The sequence below is a fragment of the Gobio gobio genome (assembly GCF_949357685.1).
Source record: "Gobio gobio genome assembly, chromosome: 9".
Taxonomy (NCBI): domain Eukaryota; kingdom Metazoa; phylum Chordata; class Actinopteri; order Cypriniformes; family Gobionidae; genus Gobio; species Gobio gobio.
In genome coordinates, this window is record NC_137115.1 from 3,832,663 (window position 1) to 3,857,173 (window position 24,511).

At 37.4% G+C, this 24,511-nt stretch overlaps 1 protein-coding gene across 1 annotated transcript; it reads right to left on the minus strand.

Annotated features, from left to right (window-relative positions):
- Nucleotides 1-699: 699 nt before the first annotated feature.
- Nucleotides 700-23,192, minus strand: yif1b (Yip1 interacting factor homolog B). The gene is made up of 9 exons (XM_079825097.1): nt 23,006-23,192; nt 21,407-21,627; nt 19,809-19,913; nt 16,562-16,640; nt 16,350-16,407; nt 14,446-14,601; nt 12,878-12,971; nt 1,594-3,974; nt 700-1,208 (listed from the first exon to the last, which is right to left on the minus strand). Exons 1-8 carry the CDS (start codon nt 23,037-23,039, stop codon nt 3,819-3,821), a joined length of 903 nt encoding a protein of 300 aa, XP_079681223.1. The 5' UTR covers nt 23,040-23,192; the 3' UTR covers nt 700-1,208; nt 1,594-3,818.
- Nucleotides 23,193-24,511: the final 1,319 nt, after the last annotated feature.

The window sequence follows — 24,511 nt, forward strand, 5'->3', positions numbered from 1 at the left end:
CTAATTTATTTAAGTTAGCCTAAAAAAAGTGCATAATGCTGAAAGAAAGCCATTTAATCACATGGAAATCATTTCCATTATTTAATTACATTAATTCAAAGAATAGCTTTTGAGTGAACTTGCAAAACCTTTTAAAAGATTTTATTGGCTAGCCAGAAGATGGTTTTGTTAAATCCAGAGTAGATTTTTATTATTAAAACAACTTTAATAGTTATTAGCAGGTCCTCAGCCCAAACACACGCTCTACACTTCACCACAATGATAACCTCCAAAAACACTATCATAACACAAACTTTTAAATACCAACATAACAAAACATTAAGCATTAAAAAGTCTCTACATTTTCTCATCTTGTTAAAAGTGCATCAAATAGCACTTTTATTTAAACATTTACTCTCCGAATTCAGCCCCTTTGCAAAGCATGATGGGAAGTGAAAGTCTTATTTCTTTGGGTTACTTGATTGAAACGTTATTTCAAAATGAAAACATCAAGTTATGTCAAAGAGTAACGGTTTTAAGTCAGTTTAACATGAATCAATTACATTTGAAACAGAAACCTAATATAATGGTGTTAAATCAAGATGAATTGCTTAAATAAAGTGAACAGCATCATTAATCTTTTTTTTTTTAGTGTATCCATATTTTTAATATATATATTTACAGTTATATCAAGCAGAAACAAAGCACAAACATTTGCTTGACCAGCCGCAGCAACAGCAAACACTATTTATTTACCTCAAACTCTCTTAACACAATCATTGCTCCCTGTGTCTCCCCAACCATTTCCTCCACCACAATCTTTTTTCTTTCTCTCCTTTTTGCAGCAAATCAGCCCACAGACAATTTGGATAGAAGTTTCTGAACTGCAGCCTATATTTTTAATAACCGTACCTTCCATAGGGGCGGCCATTGCTAACCAAGCCATCACCTGCTGTTAGCATCCCATTGACTCCCATTCATTTTGGCCTCACTTTGAAAGTGAATATCTTTACATCTGAGGCGTTTAAAGACTCCATTCGTCCATTGTTTATTTCTAAACATACATAACAATGTATAAAAGGCTCCATTACCTTGAATCTTACACTATCGCCCCGTAGAAGCTGTTTTTGTAAAATATAGGCTAACGATTGCGCCATAACCAGTGTTGGGCACGTTACTTTAAAAAAGTACGAGTTACTTCTTACAAATAGTACACAATATAAAATAATCTGCCAATGGGGTGAGCAAAATAATCTTCATTCAAACAGAAAACAAGATTATTTTGCTCAACCCATAGGCAGATTATTCTGCCAATGTTTTTTCGCAAAAACTCCCTTAATTTTGAGTTATTTTCCCCCAAAACAAGACAAAAACTTTGGCTTGTCTAGTAAATGCTTCTTAATGTAAGATTTTTTAGATATTTGGACTGAAAACAAGACAAAAATACTACGTAAGAAAAGCATTTTTTGCAGTGAATGCAGTGTGAAAAGAACTGTGATCCGACAAGTTTGAAAATCGTGCAGTCTGAACTAGGCTTAAAGCGTTTCTGCAGAATAAAACCGGAAACCGAGGGGAACGCAGATATGATGTCATCGACAGGCCACGCCCTCACACGTCGGTTAAAAGAGCATCTCACGATTTACAAATAGTGGAAACATTTGGGATATTGTAAGTACTCAACTGAACAAAATATATAACACTGGCCTAGTGGTGTTTGGATATTTTACTCCAAAAATGTTACATAGTGCACCTTTAAATAGACACTCGTTTTGGTTTCTAGACTGCAAAAATGCTTTTCTTACTTAGTATTTTTGTCTTGTTTCCAGACTAAAAATCAAAAAAATCTTAAATCAAGATGCATTTACTAGATAAGTAAAATAACATAAGAGCAAAAATGATCTGCCAATGGGGTAAGACAAATGATCTGGTCTCTGTTTGGGTCAGAAACAAGACTTCAGACAGAAACAAGATTATTTTCTTACCCCATTGGCTGATATTTTTGCTTGTTTTAAGCAAAAACTCACTTCATTTTGATCTTATTTTCCAGAAAACTAGAAAAACAATCTCATGTTATTTGACTTATCGTAAATTCAATTCAAATTTATTTGTATATTCAAATTTATTTGTATAGCGCTTTTCACAATACACATTGTTTCACTGCACATTGTAAATGCATCTTGATTTAAGAATTTTTTGATATTTAGTCTGGAAACAAGACAAAAATACTGAATAAGAAAAGCATTTTTTTGCCGTGTAAAAGCATTATCACCCAACATATTTAATATATGCACATACAGGATAGATCTGAAGGAAAAATCCTGAAAACGTACCGTATACAACCCAGTTTGTCCCGGAGGTTTGAACTCAAACACGGACAACACGACTGATCCTGAGTGGATCTCATTTAGTTTTCTCAAACCTCTGCAAAACACATTAATAAATAAATATTTCCATTATAAGTACTGTTTTACAGTGTTCTTTTTTTAGGCCGGGGTAAGTTAAGACATTGTGTTTGAAGTTTTCTGAAATGTTATGTTTAAATAAATGTCGTTTATCTATTTAAATATGCACTCTATAAACATTGAATAAAGCCAGGTTCAACATTCTTGTTTCATTTCGACACATTAGAGATAATGTTTTTACAGTGGGTACTCTTTATACGATTCTACAATTCATAAAATACTGCCAGAAACAGAAACACTTTGGCCGGTTGGGTCTTGCCTTACAGAACTGATGTGAACTCGTTTTAGGACTGTCTGGAGATCCGAACAACACTTTTCAGGGGAACATGCTGACATTAATATCATAACTGCTTATGTTTCTGCAGCCAATATCAGTTTGTGTATCACACTGAAGACCGGGTGGTGATGATCAGGCAGACTTCACTGCAAAAAATGCTTTTCTTAGTATTTTTGTCTTGTTTCTGGTCCAAACATCTAAACATTCTCAAAACAAGAAGCATTTACTAGCCAAATAAAAATGATTGTCTTGTTTTGGGGGAAATAACTCACAATTAAGTGAGTTTTTGCTTAAAATTAGCTAAATAATCTGCCAATGGGGTAAGCAAAATAATCTTAATTCAAACAGAAAACAAGATTATTTTGCTTACCCCATTGGCAGATTATTTGCTTATTTTAAGCAAAAACTCCCTTAATTTTGAGTTATTTCACCCCAAAACAAGACAAAAACTTTTGCTTGTCTAGTAAATGCTTCTTAATGTAAGATTTTTTAGATATTTGGACTGAAAACAAGACAAAAATACTAAGTAAGAAAAGCATTTTTTGCAGTGTTCTGCAATTTCAGGATGTATAAAACTTGTAAAACTTCTATAATAGTAACTCACGGTAGCCTTGCATTCAAAACTCCTGAGAACATCCGTTTATTTCATGTACAATTTAAGAAAAACTGCAATTGACCCTGAAATATGAAGCATTTGAAGCATTGGCCTTAAGACTGTTTATGCATCTGTTAGAGCGAGCGCTTAAGTTTAAAAGCAATCAACAGACAAACACAACAGACGTCGCACAGAGCCGGTTTCATTCGGTTTGTGGTCAGCAAAAAGTTACATACATGACAGGCACAGTCATCTGGACATCATTTGTTTGCAAACAAAGACATTGACTCTTTTAAAATACATTTACACTGTACATCATACAAAACAAAAGCCTAGAAATGTACAAACCATAAACATACAAAAGACAGCTGGGCAATTACAGGTCAGATTGTGCTATGAGGCCGCACAACGCATGTCCATTGGTTTATTATTACATGAGTGCAAATCTGCGCATGTCTCTACAGACGAGGAGCTTTCGTTAGTGGCCGTTCCTCATCCGCGGATCTTATCTGACCAGATGAAAGGTCAGCCAGTACATGAACACCGGCTGAGCCGCGGCGATGGCCATGGTCAGGTACATTCGCAGCTGGTTCTTGGCTCCTCGCACCAAGCGTCCCTCCGCAGCCGCCTCAGACAGGATCTTCAACCGGAGCGTCCGAATCTGCCAGCGCAACAGAAAGAAGATCAGGAGGCGTCTTGAACTACAGGCTAGCAGTGTTGGGGAAAGTTACTTTGAAAAGTAATGCATTACAATATGCGTTACTCGCTTAAAGCAGCACTAGGTAACTTTTCAACCTTTATAATATATTTTCAAGACTCTTGTGATGATACATGGACTTACAATAGGTTGAGTGACACGTCTGTCATAGCCTGACGGGGTCTGTACCGTTTTTAATCGTACTTTTAAACTTCGGGTTTCGGGTCGTAACCCGAGAAAAGAAAGAACTACAAAATTCGACTGCTTTACGGCATATACGTCACTTCCACCACCACTTCCTTAAATTCAGACGTGCGAGCCCAACTATCGTTTGTTTGCCGGATGTTATAGTCATGGCCGAAACAGCAGAAAAATAAGAAAGCAAAGGTTTTGTCGGAGGAAAGCAAAAAGAGGAAATGAGAAAGTGATGAGATTAAAGGCAGGAGGATCAACATTGGGCAGCGTTTGCTCTTTGGCGTGAGCTGAAGGAGGACGGGCTACATTCTTGCAAGTAAATACATAAGACGTACAAAATCATATTTTAGGATACCTAACATGTCTGTGATATTGGTTTATTTGTCTTGTCTCAAGCTATAATGCAAATCGATTTTTCAAATTTACAGATTCATCTATGGTAGCTTGATATTATAATATTGACTATACAGGGAGTGCAGAATTATTAGGCACGTTGATTTTCTGATCATATTTTTTTTCCAGGCACATTTGACCAATTCCAAACCACAGTAATCCTAATAACTACTATTGATTTAGTATTTAATAATGTATAAGTGATATATAATTGTTCATGAAGGCTGGAAATGAAAATCACCTTATATTCAGGTGTGCAGAATTATTAGGCATGTTTTCTTTTACAGATAAATTGAGCCAAAAAAGAGATTTAACTCAGACTGAAAAGTCAAAAAGTATTAAATGCCCATGAGAAGGATGCAATACTAATGCAATACTAGACATTGCAGTTAAGGCATGACCATTGGACAGTGAAATGCTCGTTGGGCCAGCAGGGTCAGACAAAAACATGTGGCGGAGAAAAGACACCTGTTAACTGCAAAAGAATGAAGAATTAAGGTGAAGAATTAAGGGTGAAACCATCAGGAACCCTTTAGTCTCCAGCGCCACCATTTTCCAGAGCTGAACCTACCTGGAGTCTCCAGAAGTGAAGGTGTCAGGATCTCAGAGACTTCAGTTAGGTAAAGAATCCTAAAAAATGACCCCCACTAGATAAGAATCACAAGCTGAAGTGTTGTAAAATACATGAAGAAGGTTTTTTTATAGGCTTTATGGACAGATAGGTTGAGAGTGACTCTTGAAGGACCAGCACCACATCCTCTAGTACCACTGTTTGAAGAATTCATCTTCCAGAATCTGGCAGTACGTTTTTGGTGTTCATTTTTAGTCCATCTCTGCAAAACGGACTTCAGGATGGACTAAAATGAACTCCCAAAACGTACTGCCAGATTCTGGAAGATGAATTCTTCAAACAGTGGTACTAGAGGATGTGGTGCTGGTCCTTCAAGGATCAGAAAATCAACGTGCCTAATAATTCTGCACTCCCTGTATATGGTTATTATCTACCACTCAAACATTGAATTGAAGTATCATATAGATTCTGTAAAACGGGAACCAATAGACTAGGCTACTAAATGACGCTGGCTTGTAAACGTGAGCATCGCGATCATTTGGCGTTTGAAAAAAATAAAACCCATGAAATTATATTCATATGACATGCTGAAACATATGCCACTGTACCTGGGATGAAGACATTTCACACGCGACGCAAGCAGAACACGCATGTGAACTCCTGCAGTGTTCAGGGCTATCATGGTTGTCATGTCAATAAATGCACGTGCGATGCATCCACTGATGTAAGATGACAAGAGTTTACGACAGTAGTAGAGGACAATACTGTTTCCCAGCTGTAGGAGGAGCCGAGAGCAAAACCTACCTAGTGCTGCTTTAAAAAGTAACTAATTGAGTTACTTTGTTACTTTTTAAGAAAAGTAATGCGTTACGTTACTTTTGCGTTACTTTTTCTCACCTGGGCTTGTTTTAGTTTTTTTTTATAACAAAAAAGTTATATATTTGTGCAACGGTAAAGACCTCTTTATACCAAAATTGAAATAATAAGCCTCAGGCTGAGGTAAAAATGCAGAAAATCCCCGCATGAACACTAGAGGGCGCAGCTCTGGATAATGAAGAATGGGACGCAGGAGAAAAAAGTTTTACCAATAAAAACAAAAAATCAAGTAATTTTCATCATCAAAGGTCAGCAGCAAGACATTGGTAAATTAAATATAAAGGTTGATTAAATGCATATAAATAGTTGTTTTATTTAACATTTAATTATTGGAGGTTTGCATAGTTCTCTGATTTTGCATTTGACTGATTGTATTCATTTTGAGGAGTACAGAATCTTTATTGTGCAAGTGAGATTAATAATTGCTCACATTTAGTCTAGAACTACAATAACCTTCATGTTCACACACACACGCACGCACACACACACACACACACACACACACACACACACACACACACACACACACACACACACACACACACACACACACACACACACACACACACACACACACACACACACACACACACACACACACACACACACACACACACACACACACACACACACACACACACACACACACACACACACACACACACACACACACACACACACACACACACACACACCTCTGCACTTATGTTTCTCAACATGGGGGCAGGAGAGCTGTCAGTCAAATTAATGTGAAAAAGTAACTCAGATATTTAGTTGTAGATTTGAAAAGTAATGCGTTACTTTACTAGTTACTTGGAAAAAGTAATATTATTACGTAACTCAAGTTACTTGTAATGCGTTACCCCCAACACTGATCAGGTTAGTCATCTAATTGTTTTCTTCAAGACATAGACTGGTCTAATTTGATACAGGGATTACAAAGTTTGAGCTCCAGTAGCTCGTCTGTTTGATCGGACCACACGTGCATCAATGTGGCGTCCACACCGGACACGAATAAATCGTACTATTCGCGCAAAGTTGGACGCTTGAACATTTTGAGTTTACTCGCTTCATTCACGCGTGACATTCGCTTCACAACAGACGTGAATTCGTGTCATGGGCGGAGCTTCTGCCAGCGGCTCGTCTCATTGAGAAATGGCTGACATGGGCTGTGTTTACACGTCTTTTTTTGTTAAAATCTACTGTTAATGTGTGTCAAAACGTAGTTTTAAGACTTTTTCAGGCGATAATGTAGTTGTTTAAAGCTCAAATCTGTGGTTTATTTATAAAGAGAGCGCCTATTTGAACATTTTATCTGGCATTTTTGGAGTTGTGAGCTCCAGTGGATCAGCGGCGCTCAGCGCTCATTAACCCCGGCGAGAGCAGCCTTTCCTCGGCCAGTCCTTCTGCCGCTGGCTCTGACGCCCGTTTCACACATACTCCGCCTGCAGTGCGTATGCGATGCCTGTTGCGGTGCGTATGCGATGCGTGTTGCGGTGCGTGTTGCGATGCGTGTTGCGGTGCGTAAGCGATGCGTGTTGCCTTGCGTATGCGATGCGTGTTGCGGTGCGTGTTGCGATGCGTGTTGCGGTGCGTAAGCGATGCGTGTTGCGGTGCGTGTTGCGGTGCGTATGCGATGCGTGTTGCGGTGCGTGTTGCGGTGCGTGCTGCGGTGCGTATGCGATGCGTGTTGCGATGCGTGTTGCGGTGCGTGTTGCGGTGCGTGTTGCGATGCGTGTTGCGGTGCGTATGCGATGCCTGTTGCGGTGCGTATGCGATGCGTGTTGCGGTGCGTGTTGCGATGCGTGTTGCGGTGCGTAAGCGATGCGTGTTGCCTTGCGTATGCGATGCGTGTTGCGGTGCGTGTTGCGATGCGTGTTGCGGTGCGTAAGCGATGCGTGTTGCGGTGCGTGTTGCGGTGCGTATGCGATGCGTGTTGCGGTGCGTGTTGCGGTGCGTGCTGCGGTGCGTATGCGATGCGTGTTGCGATGCGTGTTGCGGTGCGTGTTGCGGTGCGTGTTGCGATGCGTGTTGCGGTGCGTATGCGATGCGTGTTGCGGTGCGTGTTGCGGTGCGTGTTGCGGTGCGTATGCGATGCGTGTTGCGATGCGTGTTGCGGTGCGTATGCGATGCGTGTTGCGGTGCGTGTTGCGATGCGTGTTGCGGTGCGTATGCGATGCGTGTTGCGGTGCGTATGCGATGCGTGTTGCGGTGCGTATGCGATGCGTGTTGCGGTGCGTGTTGCGGTGCGTGTTGCGGTGCGTGTTGCGGTGCGTGTTGCGATGCGTGTTGCGGTGCGTATGCGATGCGTGTTGCGGTACGTGTTGCGGTGCGTGTTGCGATGCGTGTTGCGGTGCGTATGCGATGCGTGTTGCAGTGCGTATGCGATGCGTGTTGCGTGTTTCGGTGCGTATGCGATGCGTGTTGCGGTGCGTATGCGATGCGTGTTGCGGTGCGTATGCGTATGCGATGCGTGTTGCGGTGCGTATGCGTATGCGATGCGTGTTGCGGTGCGTATGCGATGCGTGTTGCGGTGCGTATGCGATGCGTGTTGCTGTGCGTATGCGATGCGTGTTGCGGTGCGTATGCGGTGCAGGAGCAGCACGCGCTGTTGTGCTTTCATATATGCTGCGTTTGCAGCGCGCAACAGATCCGCGGTTGTGTAGGCTACCACAAACACAGCATTTATTCTTTTCTTTTTTTATTTCAAATCCAAAAGTTGTTACTGAACATGGCTTGTCAGAATTGCAATTCTCTGTGTTTACAATTTCATAGATGTCACGTTTTAACGTAAGTTATACATTAAAACAACGTTTTATTCAATTCTTTACTTTATATTTATACAGGCTAGTACTTTAGATTTAGCTCACACAAGTGGGAAAACATTTAAACATAGGTTATAAACATTTTAAATTAGAAACTTACATTAGGCTACAAAAACAGCCGACTTTCGTTTTTAAACCCTTTTAAAAGCAGGTCATAAAGACCTTTGTTTTTCCACCTCCAAGAACATACGAGTGCTATCCATTATGTCACATTTTTTTACCTAAATGCCAGGTAAGGTGTCGTTTCCTTGCTTTACCTGAGAAAAAAAATCCATGTGTTGACTTTGAAACGGAGTATATTTTAGATTATATGCATCTGTGGTAAAATTACTAAATTTCCGCGTCAGTACATGTTTATTTTAAAGCGAACAATGTGCTGTCACTTTAATTCCGCAGTGCAGCAGAGCAGAAAATAGACTCGGTACGGAAACGATCGCCAGACTGCTGCAGCTGGAACGGACTTACGGACAGCATCCGCGCGCAGTGTGAAAGCTGTAATCCGTTAACATGGATACGGAAAAAAATACGCACCGCATACGCACTGCAAACGGAGTATGTGTGAAACGGGCGTGATGTCTCTGTGGCGTCTCCAGATATAATTCGTCTTGTGTAGATCTAACGGGCAAATCTTTGCTCTCATGGATCTATAATTTGTTCCCTGGCAAATTGTTTAGGCTGAGGGCAAAGTGAAGTTTCATTACTTTATTATTTTTAGGCTATTTAACTTGACGTTACCGTTGTAGCCGACTAGTGTTTGACTGAATTGTTTGCTTTATTTCATGTATAGCTTATTATACCTTTTACTTATACTTTTGTATTATTGATCATACATTAACTTGCATTTAACAAAAAGAGACAGGGTTGTGTTTCATGTCATTTAATGTTATCACAGTGATAATCATATTGTCTGAACCAGATATTAATATACAGATTCTCTCCTCATTGTTGTCACTACTAGAGCAAGCTCCTGATTGGTTAACGCGGCACGAATATCCGCCAAAGTTCAGATTTTTCAACTTGAGTGATTAGCACGATTCCCGCGTAAAAAAAAAAGCTCACTTCGCGTTGCCTCTTTCGCGCGAATTGCGCCGCAAAATGTCTATTCGTGTCTCTGCGTTGATTTAACATGTAAATCACTCGCACGAATCGCGTCATTCGCGTCCGGTGTGAACGCACCATTACGCTTGCCCATTTTTCCTGCTTCTAACACATCAACTCTGAGGACAAAATGTTCACTTGCTGCCTAATATATCCCACCCACTAACAGGAGATGAAAAGACAATCAGTGTTATTCACTTCACCGGTCATAATGTTTCTTGCTTCTAAAGGCCTGTTCACATCGGAAAGATTTTCACGCACGTTTAATGCGTCGTGACTAAACAAAGGGCGCCAATGTGAGTGTGCACACCGACACGCAAAACGCCAGGCGTAAAAGCGCCATTAAAAAAAGTGAATGAGTGAGCTCGGCGAGATCGGTGCTTTAGTTGACGTGCCTGGAGCTGCTGAAGTTACAGTAAAACACCACTTGGTGGCGCTAAAGCACAAAACTGCTTGCCGAGCACACAATGATACGACGAAGAAGTAGAAGACAAAGAAGATATATTTATATATGCATATTTGTGATATTTTTACCTTTTTATATAGGGAATTTTTCCATAATCTTATTAAATACAGGCTATGCTATTTGATCTATAAATTAAAGATACTATAGGCTGTTACCAATCAAATTAAATTATTTACTTTACTTAAAATGTTATGAGATTATTTTAAATATTTTTGAATATACAAATAAGAAATGTTGGAAAGATGAAACTAAACCACCAGTAGGTGGCGCAGGTGACCGTCTGAATGAGTGAGTCGATTCGTTCAAATGTTGTTTACGAATAGGTGATTGAATCTTTGATTCATTCAAAACGCTGAATCATTCAGTAACACACACTGTTGTAGGGATGAAACGATTACCGGTTTCACGATAAACCACGATAAAATTTAGTGACGGTTAGTAATATCGTATAAAATTTTATTATCATTAAAACCGCGTGTGATTATCACAGTTGTGAAAACTCGCGGTAAATCTTGTCCAGTCAGCGTCAGTCTGGCGCACCGCTGTTTTCTGAATGAGGAGAAATGGCAGAAGGCAGTGACAGCACTCGGGGGATTGTTCTGCCTTCTAAAAGGACCAAATCTGAGGCGTGGTCATATTTTGGCTTTTACAAAAGTCCTGAGGGAAACTTAATCTAAGATGGTCACCCTGTCTGCAGAACATGCCAGAAGAAAGTCGCTGTAATAGGGAAAACACTTCAAAACTACGAACGCAAGGCAAGTGGACTTTGACCTCAATACCAAACCTACGTCTGGCAAATAATAACGTGAAGCGAACGAACAAATTCAGACAAGACTAGGGTGACATTTAAGGGATAATAATCAGGGTTTGACATTAACAACCGCCATTTGCGAGTGTAACGTTATTTCGGCTGCACACTATAGTCACTCTGGCTGTTGAACTAATAATAGTCTTCTCAAAAGCCATCTGTTATAATCGCGTTGCGCATTATAAGCACTTACACGTGTTTCTATTGAGTTTATGAATGCGATGTCTCATAATCAGAGGCGTTCAGATTAGCGGAGTTTTGTTCAGAGCGCGCGCCGCGCTCACTCGCTGAAATCTGCACTCAAAGCAGAGATAAACGTGTGCTGTACGCAAGAGATTCACTCATCATACAGTGGATGACTGTTTTTGTTCTATTTCAGCAGCGAAAATAGTTTTAAAAAAACACAGCAGAACCACAGCACATCTGATATGACTGGCATAACGCAGGCGAATTTAGGGACCGTCTGTAAAGTTACATACAACATTGGTAACGTTATACGCGTTTCAAACTTCAATAGCATTTGAAGAGAATGACAGTCATAAAAAGACTGTAAAGTGTTCATCTAGGTCTCAGGTATGATGCACACATTTTGATATTTAATAAAATAAACTGTCAAATCATATGGAAATATGGATATGCATTATTTCACTAGGATACTGTTTGGGCTCTTACACAAAATATGCTAGATTTAAATGTGTCTGATAGAACACTGATGAGAATATTGCTTGGGAATATATTTACAGTGATAATATTAGAGATTATATTTACGACAAATTATTATTATTTATGTGTTATGCGTTGCTATTGATGACGGCCATTAAGGAAGGAAATCCCACAGAATCTAGCTTAAAAAAGTGCTTAGAGCTGCTTTAGTTATTTGTTGTTTGTTGAATTTCAAATATAAAACTTGTTGAAATGTTTTAAGTGTGTGCATCTGTTCTTTTTGAACACTTTCATTTCGTTTGAACAAAACCGTGATAATATTGATAACCGTGATAATTTGGGTCACTATAATCGTGATGTTAAATTTCCATACCGTTTCATCCCTACACTGTTGCTGTGAGATGTGTTATGGTTCTGCTATGATCTTTGTTTGGAACTATTTTGGCAGCTGAAAGTCAAGAAACTTTCATTATTGCATCTAAAATGTAAGTGACTTAATGTTAATTAATTGTTTATGGAACTGGCGTATGAAATCAGTGTCATTTTCAGTCGTGATGGTATTCAGGAAAACAACACTCTTGTTAGTGTAATGTTGCTTAACTGTACCATATGTTATAAATATAAAAACTACACAATTTTAACTGAGTTTCTGTGTGTGAGCGGCGCTCATTTGTTTTTGATTTTCTCCTCGAGAGGCTGCGCGAGCCTCAACAGCTCAACCTTGTCAGTTTGTTTTATATTAATATCCACTATCGATCTCCACTTACTCTGAATCCATAATCATTATTGCACTTTGGTCAGTCCCTAGTTATTTTTTGTTTTGACGTTTAACCAGGATACTTGTCCGTCGGTTTCACTTGCCCCTTTGAAAAATCCACTCGAGCCCTGATGAATATACCGCTTTACTATAAAATACAAATACGCTTTACTTTGAACACTCAGGAGCGTATGAAGCCATGTCTCAATACACACCGTGAAGACAAATATAGAGACGCAGCACCACAGCAGTGTGAGGTAATATCCTGTCCGGCCAAAGAGAAGTCCTGCCACAACTCCCACGATCATCCTGAGGAAACAAACACCGCAGGAATTTACACTTGCTTTGAAGAAAACATGCTATAATATAGTCATGAGAACGTAATGCAATGTCCAGATATATGTGACCCTGGAGCACAACTCCAGTCCTGCGTCTCACGGGTATATTAGAGCCAACAACACATCGTATGGGTCAAAATTATACATTTTTCTTTTATGCCAAAAATCATTAGGATATTAAGATCATGTTCCATGAAGATATTTGGTGAATTTCCTACCGTAAATATATCAAAAATGTATTATTATTATTATTAATATGCATGGCTAAGGACTTCATTTGGACAACTTTAAAAGGGTTAGTTCACCCAAAAATGAAAATTCTGTCATTAATTACTTCCCCTCATGTCGTTGGACACCCGTCAGACCTCCGTTCATCTTCAGACACAAATGAAGATATTTTAGTGTAAATCTGATGGCTCTGAAAGGCCTCCATTGGCACAATGCACTTTACACTCTCAAGACCCTTAAAAGGCACTAAAGACGTCGTTACAAAGTTCATCTCACTACAGTGGTTCTACAATAATTTTATGGAGTGACGAGAATAGTTTTTGTGCGCAAAAAAACCCTAAATAACGACTTATATAGTGATGACGATTTCAAAACATGGCATCATGAAGCTTCAAAGCGTTATGAATCAGTGAGTCGAATCAGTGGTTTGGAGCGTTATGAATCAGTGAGTTGATTCAGTGGTTTGGAGCGTTATGAATCAGTGAGTCGAATCAGTGGTTTGGAGCGTTATGAATCAGTGAGTCGATTCAGCGGTTTGGAGCGTTATGAATCAGTGAGTTGATTCAGTGGTTTGGAGCGTTATGAATCAGTGAGTCGATTCAGCGGTTTGGAGCGTTATGAATCAGTGAGTCGATTCAGCGGTTTGGAGCATTATGAATCAGTGAGTCGATTCAGCGGTTTGAATCGCCAAAGTCACGTAATTTCAGCAGTTTGGCCGTTTGACACGCGATCCGAATCATGATTCGACTCGCTGATTCAAAACGCTTTGAAGCTTCATGATGCATTATTTTGAAATCGGTCATCACTATACAAGTCGTTATTTAGTTTTTTTTTGCGCACAAAAACTATTCTCGTCGCTTCATCAAGTTATTGTAGAACCACTGTAGTGAGATGGACTTTGTAACGACGTCTTTAGTGCCTTTTAAGGGTCTTGAGAGTGTAAAGTGCATTGAGCCAATGGAGGCCTTTCAGAGCCATCAGATTTACACTAAAATATCTTCATTTGTGTCTGAAGATGAACGGAGGTCTGACGGGTGTCCAACGACATGAGGGCAAGTAATTAATGACAGAATTCTCATTTTTGGGTGAACTAACCCTTTGAAGGAGATTTTCTATGCAAATATTACCCAATAGCACCACCTAGAGGCCAAACAGCATCAGACACAGTACAGATGTGGATGATATTGTGGTGTAAATAAAATAACCAGTGGCCTCACCCGACATATTTGTATCCGGAAAAGGCCACCAGGTCGATGGTGGTGAGGTCAGTGTTAACGGTTACCAGATAAAGACTGAGGAGCACAGTCAAAACCTCGATAATGAGCCACACCAGCGCTGAGCTGGCCTGGATGCCCAGAATCTCTGGAGAAAACCTGAAAAACAAGAACAGAGACGCAAAATCAGGAAGAAAGAAGGTCAAGAGCAGTCGGGACAACTGCAGGAAGTTCTGTTTGCTGATCATCAGCTCAGCATTTTCCCCTTTCCTCTGACACTCCTGCATCACTGACACACACTTCCTCTTAAGACAACACATTTTAAACTGTTTAGCCAAAAACTGTGGTAACAATTTTGCCGTTTTACAAAATAACTCAAAATAACAAAATATATAACATAAGAACGTTTGGTAGCGCTTTATTTTACAGTGTTACGGAGCGGTAACAGAATCACGGACACATTTTTATAAGATAAAAGTGATTTTTAAACAATTTAATGTTGTAGAAGTAGGAAAATGACTATGTAGGGCTTTTATAAATGCATAGATGAAATATTACCATAAGAAAAGTCAAATAAAATATTTTGATTATACAATGATACACGTTGGGAAAAATACACGGACAATAAGTCATGATTTTCAGCAGTAGAAGACACTTTTTACAGAAAATATTAAATCGTTATGGCCTGTGACATCTTGTGATTCATGACAATGTAACAAATTATTAAAATGATTAAATAAATATGACTTTGGACACCAAAACCTATAGGATAATTTTTCCAGTTTTATTCCTATCTATATTCTGAATGGTTTTACGCTGGGGTTTGTTCATATATTTATTATTAGTTTGATTTTATTCAACATTTTATTCCTAAAAACATAGTGAAATTATTTTATATTCTGGCTGTTGACAGTATTTTATAAATTATAGAGTGATACAATTTTAACTGTAATATGAAGAATGTTGACGAATTTTTCTGTTCGGGAAATTAGTGCATATTTATATTTACATAATCCCTCATTTGCATAATTAAACAACATTTCAGAAAACATATCAAAGTTATCTTAATGTACTGTGATTGAAATATGCTGATATTTATTAGTTAAAATGTGACCAACACTTTAGTTCAGGGTCCAATTCTCACTATTAACTAGTTGCTTATTATCATGCATATTACTACGATATTAGAGGTTTATTAGTTCTTATGAAGCAAATATTAATGCCTTATTCTACATGATCATATTCTACATCCCTTAATCCTAACTTAACAATTATAATTATAATCAATTTGAAAATGTAAATATAATATTGTAATATAATTAGGGCTGTCAAAAGATTAATCGCGATTAATCGCATCCAAAATAAAAGTTTGTGTTTATATAATATATGTGTGTGTACTCTGTTAATTATTATTTATATATAAAAACACACACAAGCATGTATACATTTAAGAAAAAAATATTATTTTTATATATAAAACATTTATATTTATATATATTATAGATTATATAAATGTATATACAGTATATACATGCAAATATTTCTTAAAAATATACATGAATGTGTGTGTATTTATATATAAATAATAATTAACAGAGTACACACACATATATTATGTAAACACAAACTTTTATTTTGGATGCGATTAATCGCGATTAATCTTTTGACAGCCCTAAAAATAACAAAGTAAAATAATCGTTTTTTTATTTTATAAATGAATTATGTGAGAATTCACTGTGCAATGTGTAGCCAAAGCACTGCATTTTTAAGGTGAAATGTAACTTAATCCCTCTGTTGATGAAGTTCTTCTTAAGGGCTCAAGGGGACATATTTAACTTGGCATGAGCATTACATTCCCCCACCGTTGAATCCTCCCAGTATCTGCTGTAGATTAGTGAAGCTCTTACCGGTTCTGTGTGCCCAGAGCCAGTCCTGCCACCAGCACATACGTAATGAAACCCATCACTGAGAGAAACACACACACATACACACACAATCACGTCCATGACTGTACACTTTCCCATGAATATGCAATAGGATTATTTGAATTTTTAAATTGCACATCACTCAGTAAAGATAAATTGAAATATGTTATAATAAAATATGGTTGGAGTCATACTGGGAATGTACAGGTCAGGGGCGTTGATATCAAACCGTGGGGCAACTGGTGTGTCCTGCTGATAGCTCACCTCCCAGTTCTACAAGAGACGACAACACACAAACATTCATTCAGAAATCATCCAAAAAATAAGTTACCAGTGACTGTCGGTCTCCAAAGATGATAGAAAGACACCTTTACAGTCCATGTGACTTGTGCACATATATACATTATATAATATAAAATACATAATATATATACATATATGTATGTATGTGACACTGTAGCACAAAACCAGTCCAGTGTCTCATGGGTATATCTGTGGCAATAGCCAACAATATGGGTCAAAATGATCAATTTTTCTTTTATGCCAAAAATCATTAGGATATTAAGTAAAGATCATGTTTCATATTTTGTAGATTTCCTACCATAAATATATAAAAAAAATTATTATTAGCAGTAATATGCATTGTAAAGGCATATCATATATCAATATTTCGATTTTTTTGCACCGTCAGATTCCAGATTATATTCAAATAGTTGTATATCTGCCAAAGATTGTCCTAGATTGACACACACACAGCATTTTGGAGACTGTGCACAGTCTCCAAAACTTCTCCTTTTTGAGTTATGGCAGCACTGCAAAAAATGCTTTTCTTACTTAGTATTTTTGTCTTGTTTCTGGTCCAAACATCTAAACATTCTCAAAACAAGAAGCATTTACTAGCCAAATAAAAATGATTGTCTTGTTTTGGGGGGAAATAAATCACAATTAAGGGTTTTTTTCTTAAAATTAGCAAAATAATCTGCCAATGGGGTAAGCAAAATAATCTTAATTCAAACAGAAAACAAGATTATTTTGCTCACCCCATTGGCAGATTATTTGCTTATTTTAAGCAAAAACTCCCTTAATTTTGAGTTATTTCACCCCAAAATAAGACAAAAACTTTTGCTTGTCTAGTAAATGCTTCTTAATGTAAGATTTTTTAGATATTTGGACTGAAAACAAGACAAAAATACTAAGAAAGAAAAACATTTTTACAGTGAGAAAATAAATCAAGGTTTTGGACAAACAGGAATAACTGATGACAGTATTGTAATTTTTAAATGCATTAATCATATCCACAAATATCCAATAAAAACACTGACTTGAACAGCCCTTGAGAAAAAGAAGTGTGCTTAATTGTACTGAATATATATTAATGTAATATTAATGAAAAAATGCAATTTAAGTGCACTTGAAAAGAGCACGCTTTCATGACTATGTATCTTAAAGGGATAGTTCACTCAAAAATGTAAATGTTGTCATTAATTCCTCTCCCTCATGTCGTTCCAAACCCTAGACCTTCGTCCATCTTCATGACACAAATGAAGATATTTCTGATGAAATCTGAGAGATCTCTGACCTCTCCATAGACATTTAATTTCAAGGTCCAGAAAGGAGACATCGTTAAAATAGTCATGTGACTCCAGTGGTTCAACCTTAATGTTATGAAAGGACGAGAATACCTTTTATGAGCAAAAATAACGACTTTATTCAACAATCTCTTCTCTTTTGAGTCAGTCTCCTACGTGATTCACATAAGCACCACAACGCATGCATCAGTACATAATGGTAACCTAAAGAATATAAGAAAATTTAAATATACATTTTTTAAAAAATCATTTCCGCTCAAAGATGCGTCACATGCCGCTCTGCGCGAGATGAAACACGAGTAGACACCTTCTCGAATATCTTCGTCTTCATGTTTTCTCCTGATGTTGCAAAGCAACACTTGTTGTAAAAGTTCTGAAAAGCTAATTTTATCTTCCACAGGGTCAAGACATTTAAGCTATGTTTGATTATTCACTGCCAGAGAAAATGAAAGTAAAATGGCCTGTGTGTGTGAAATGCGCCATTCAAATAAACTTGACGCGCCTTACCAAGTCTAATAACAAGCACAAACTGTGTTAAATAAAATTAAGTAAAAAGGTAGCCTATTCGTCTTACAGTGTTTTTCTACTTTCCCACAGTAAAGGAGGTGAATGGGTATAATAGACTTAATTATAAACAAACGAAAGGAAGAAATGTTTATAATTCCCTGCGAAAATGGGTGCGACGCGAGTGAAGATTTGAGAAAAGAAACGAGATGTCCATGTCCATGTGGGATAAAATGGAATAACGTTAGGCCTATTGTTAAAATTCACGGAAATCGCAAAACGGAATAAAAAAGCTGACAAATCTTAAATTGGGCTCAGCCTACCTCTCTCATTCGGCATGAATCCATTCATGACTGCGAATTTATTTCCTTTGTAAACAAAGCTTTGTACTTCCCTCTGTATTATTCATGTAAAACAGCATTAACAAACAAAACACTGGGTTAGTAACGAAATTATAGTTTTGAAGTAGAAAATAGTATTTATGTAAAGAGATATTTTAAAATAAAAAGTGCACAACTCTTCTTAAATGGAAGGAAGCTACTTTTTTCCCTCACGTGCAACCTAGCGCGGATAAGTCGTTATTTGGGTTAGTAAAATAACGAAATTATATAGTTTTTAAGTAGAAAATAGTATTTATGTAAAGAAATAGTCAAATACAGATATAGTAAATTACATATTTGTATTAAGTAAAAAAAACGACGATATCATCGTCCATCACAATGTTTTTCTGTAAACATCGTCAGCTGCCAATTTAGGAGACATCACCCAACCCTACATGTGATCATGTGATGGTGCTCGGCCAATAGAGAGCCGGCGTTCAGGGGGCAGTCGTGGCCCAATGGTTAGAGAGTCGGACTTATAACCCAAAGGTTGCGGGTTCGAGTCTCAGGTCCGACAGGAATTGTCGTGGGGGAGTGAATATTGCATATTGAATATAAAGCAGTTGTGTTGTGGCTTGATTTATTTGTGTTGTGAACTTATGTTTGCTTTTTATATTGCAATACTGGGCCACCGTACATTTCCCAGCACGGGTCACATATTTAAATATACAAGTTTGCCATATTTACCATTTAACCATATTTCAGATGTTACATATAAGGATTTCCTGAAGTCCTACTTAAGTGTGTCAAAAGAAAAAACACTCTTAAGTTATTCTAATATCAATTTAAACTATGATGCATTTTATTTAATCGTTAATAAAATGCTATGAAGTGTCTGAAAACATTACATTCAGTTAATCTTTTAAAGTATATTCTCCCATAATAAGAGGCAAGCACTAAAGTGTACTTCTTTTTCACAAGGGCAATGCATGGAGGAAAAATATGGTGTTAATATGGTGGCGTCTTACTTCATGCATGTAGGGGAAAACCAGCAGTCCCAGCTTCTTGCCAACATAAACCGTGTCTACCGCAAAATAGTACTTTAACTTGGAGATGGGGAGGAACCGATCCAGCTGTGGACCAGAGAGAGATACACTTTAATCCACTACAATAAAATAACAGTTCATCAAAATATCAGATGATTCTGATCCCACAACACACAACAACTTCCCTCTGTGTGGAAAACAAGACGGGCCTTGTTCCAACACAGCAATGAACATCACAAGGGCTGTAATCTCCCAGTCGATTAGTCCATTTTTAGTCGATACGTTCTGGCTCGACCAAAATTCTGATTGGTCGATATTTTGCCGCATTCATTTCATCAGTTTGGCCGAGTTCATTTTCATCAGGTGGAAAGCACTAACTGCTATGGGGGTGTTTTCAGAGCAGCCCTGTTTCACAGGTAACAGTCCGTCTTCAGAACACCCCCTTGTTTTCACTTATTTTGGATTAGCCCAACCCACTGGAGAAGAGAGACAGATTGAGGCTACTTTGCTGTATAGGCCTATTATTTATTTAATTGTGAGAGCGTTTTCCTAGTCAGTCCTCTTCTACCATATCAACAAAGACATCCGCAGTGTGGCAGCATTTTTTTTAAAATACAAGGTCATGGGTTCGATTCCCAGGGAAAGCAAGAATTGACAAAATGTAAAACGTGTACCTTGAATGCAATGTAAGTCGCTTTGGATAAAAGCGTCTGCCAAATGCATAAATGTAAAATAGAAAATGGGAAAAAAGTCGAATGCAAATTTTGCAAGCAACAGTTTGCATATCACAGCTCGACGACAAACATGTCATATCAGCTAAAGACGGTAAGCTCACTTGTTTGCGTTAGGTTGCCACGTCTGTTTTGAGTTGTCCTGTCCCTTTTATTATTATTGTACAAACTGCAAATTTATTTCTAGTATTATTTATTGGATTTGGGCACTTTATTATTTTATTTTTTATTTGGAGCCGAATGCGCTGTGGCCACTGTTTGTATTTGTTTTGAGCCTATGCTTTAGTTATGCACTTTATTTCGTTTCTGCTCTTGATCTGGCTTGTTTAATAAATATTCATTTTTTATTAAAGTGGACGTGCCTTTTGTGTTTAAGAGTAAAAGCTTTAAGTTAATAGTCTATTCGTGTCTCAGCCGTGAAGCTGAGCTGCAGAGCGGCTGAAATTATACTGTCTGTCAGTTATTATAATACATATGACACAAACAATTGTCTAAATTAAGTTGCATAATCCTCAAAAGTTCTTGTGATGATATCACTAGTTGACAACATAGTACTATGGGAAATCATAGGCTATGATATTGCGCAGGTGCACGTGATTTCAGACTCATTTCAGTGCAAAATAATTAGGTCAAAAACGATTTAATATCCTACTAGTTTTTTATGTTTATTTATAATTAATTTAGGTAGACAACAAGGCTACCAAGTACTGTGCAGCTAATTAATTTACAGTTTTTTTTCCTAGCGTAATTTTTAGTCTAAAATTTCAGGACTTCCAAAATGTCCACGATTTTCTTTGGTTGATTACAGCCCTAAACATCACACACATCAGCTCATGATCATTCACGTACGTTCTTGTCCATCATCTCTTTGCCGTGGGAGGCGAGGCTGCTGCCATAGGCCATGGCGAGGTTAGACATGGGGTCCGACAGGAAGGCCTGTCCTGGATATTCATCAGGCCCTTTTCCCACTGCGCCGTGCTCGTGTTTCTTCACCCCTGCGCTAGTGTCGTCGAATAATGGACTGGGGTCACCGGGGTCACCTGAGGGACCTCTCATCCTGATATTGGGCTCTGCAACACAAGAATCATATCAGAGTCAGCCATCATCATCATCATCATCATCATCATCATCATCATCATCATCCACGTGACGTAAACAAATGACTGTAGGTGTCCATAACACATAGTCCCATATATTTTATTTGTAAATTTCATATCCACAAATGTAAATTCACCAACAACAAACCAATTTTTCGTGTCTTTTTGACAGAATTTAACATATATCTTAACACTATTTCATCCTCTGTAAATAAGAAAGCAAGTAAAACAATGTCAACTTGTATTGACTTTAATACATCTTAACACTATTTCATCCTCTGTAAATAAGAAAGCAAGTAAAACAATGTCAACTTGTATTGACTTTAATATATCTTGACACTATTTCATCCTCTGTAAATAAGAAAGCAAGTAAAACAATGTCAATTTGTATTGACTTTAATATATCTTAACACTATTTCATCCTCTGTAAATAAGAAAGCAAGTAAAACAATGTCAATTTGTATTGACTTTAATATATCTTGACACTATTTCATCCTCTGTAAATAAGAAAGCAAGTAAAACAATGTCAATTTGTATTGACTTTAATATATCTTGACACTATTTCATCCTCTGTAAATAAGAAAGCAAGTAAAATTATGTCAATTTGTATTGACTTTAATATATCTTGACACTATTTCATCCTCTGTAAATAAGAAAGCAAGTAAAACAATGTCAATTTGTATTGACTTTAATATTTCTTGACACTATTTCATCCTCTGTAAATAAGAAAGCAAGTAAAACAATGTCAATTTGTATTGACTTTAATCTGCATAACCTAAGTGATGTATAATTATCTTACCCTCATGTTCTTATGTTCTTTTTTCTCTTTTCTTCTTCTTCTTTTACCTTAATCTTTAACTAATTCGTTCTAGCCTTTATATTCTGATGACATTGAACATATTATAGATACATTGTGTACTGTATTACAAACTTGTGTATTATAAACATGTCATCTCTGTATCTTTTTGCATTAATAACAACAACAACAACAACAAACACAGTCCCAACTAGTCAGACAGGCTTATATGTAAATAATTTAATCTAAAGGGTGATTTCAAATCCTCTGACATGGATAATTCTGATATTTAAGCTATTTAATGCATGTAAACAAACAAATAAAGGCGGAGGTACAACGAGAAAACAGAGCAAGAATAAAGACACAAGAAGGAAATGAAAATAAACATGCCTGAAATGTGCTTTTTCTGTCAGGAGTGTGAATACACACTTATTTAACAACCAAACAAGCACACAACGGACTAGATAATCTTCGACTAATAATGAAATATGTGTCTTATGTAGCATTTCTCCACTCAAAGCCTTTAAATCACAAATCATCACGTACGTAACTTACGCTGTCTGGACCCACTCTGGTTTAAAAACTCCATCTCTGCGCAAAATAAGGTATGTTTACTTAAATATTAAGGTAACGAAAGACATATATATAAATAATTATCAACACATTTAGACGTCTAAGCGAGAAGCTGCCGGTAGTGAAACTAAAATTAGCACCGCACAAAAATAGCAGGAAAACTCGCAGCAGGCGTCACTTCCGGGTCACGGATACGGATTACCTCAGGATTGGACCGTTGTGTGATGACGTGAATATGATATTAATTTATAAATAAAATAATTATAATAATTGTATAATGTTATGAATCATTGGGACGCTAGAGTAACATTCACAAAGTTAGTTCATGTCGTCCTTCATTTGAATTATTTAATGCTTGTGGAGGCTCAGAATGCCACACAAAAATCACAGGACGTTTTTATTTTATTGGAGATACTACTAGAAAGTAATTTCGAGGACAGACGGCTGACATATAAATGTACGCTTGTACTAGAAATTATTAAACTTGCAAAGCGATTGACAACAACAAAAAATAACCGTGTGATTGGTCTAGCCTGAAAAGCGCGGTGAAAAGAAACGGACACCACGTGATAGGCCGTCAACGAACTTGCAATAATTGAGCGCGTTTGAGGGGAAATAACGCTATTTTGTGGCTGATGAGAGACGGGATCTGACCCATATGTGATTTAGTGTTTAGTGGGTTTTTAGAGTTTGTTTTAGATTTGTTCAGTTAGGAAAACCATCACATCATCAACCAAACATCATTAGCGGCTGTTTACGGTCCGCCATATTGGAACGGTCAAATCGGTCCGTCAACATTCGAGAGCAAGTTGACTAGTTTTGCCAAATTAATACAACACAACAAGTTAAGGCTTCATAAAAAATTGCCATAGTAAAAGTTAAAACATTAAAAACCTGTAAACGTTGAGTTAATACATATAAAAACCAAACCATCACATTCTCACCTGTGAAATCCAATTTATTTTTAAGAATTTAAATCTTCAATGATTTCAATGAGTCTTATTGTGAGAGACGACACACTGACCGCTCCAAGATGGCGGATGCTACAAGCGGTCGAATGTGGCAAATACATATCTATGATCATCAACATCCAAAGAGCAACAGGAGATGTGTCTAATTGATACAAGATTTTATATGAATACATCTTTGCGATCTTCACCGCGATTATGCAAACAATTTTATTTACATTTTTTTTAATTATTACAATATATAACAAAGAATGTCCAGCATTTGTGATTTAAAAACAATCATCATTTGGAATTTCATTTGGAATGTGCAACAAAAATGCAATATTTACATAGCAATAACCTGAAAAAGACAATCTGGAAAATACTTGATCTCATGATTGCTAGGTGGATATACTTTAATCAGCTTTTTTTTTTTTTTAAGGAAAAAAAATATGAAAAACACAGTAATACATTTATCTTTGTTGTGTGAGATGGTCAACAACTCACCGCAGTGTAAATAGTGCATGATTCAGTGTGGAAA

Excerpts from the sequence above, each read along its gene's own strand:
- yif1b (XM_079825097.1), bottom strand. The coding sequence starts at position 23,039 with ATGGAGTTTTTAAACCAGAGTGGGTCCAGACAGC. Across the intron at positions 21,628-23,005 it reads CCAGAGTGGGTCCAGACAGC|AGCCCAATATCAGGATGAGA; the intron begins GTAAGTTACGTA and ends CTTGTGTTGCAG. Across the intron at positions 16,641-19,808 it reads TTTTCCCCTACATGCATGAA|AACTGGGAGGTGAGCTATCA; the intron begins GTAAGACGCCAC and ends CGTCTCTTGTAG.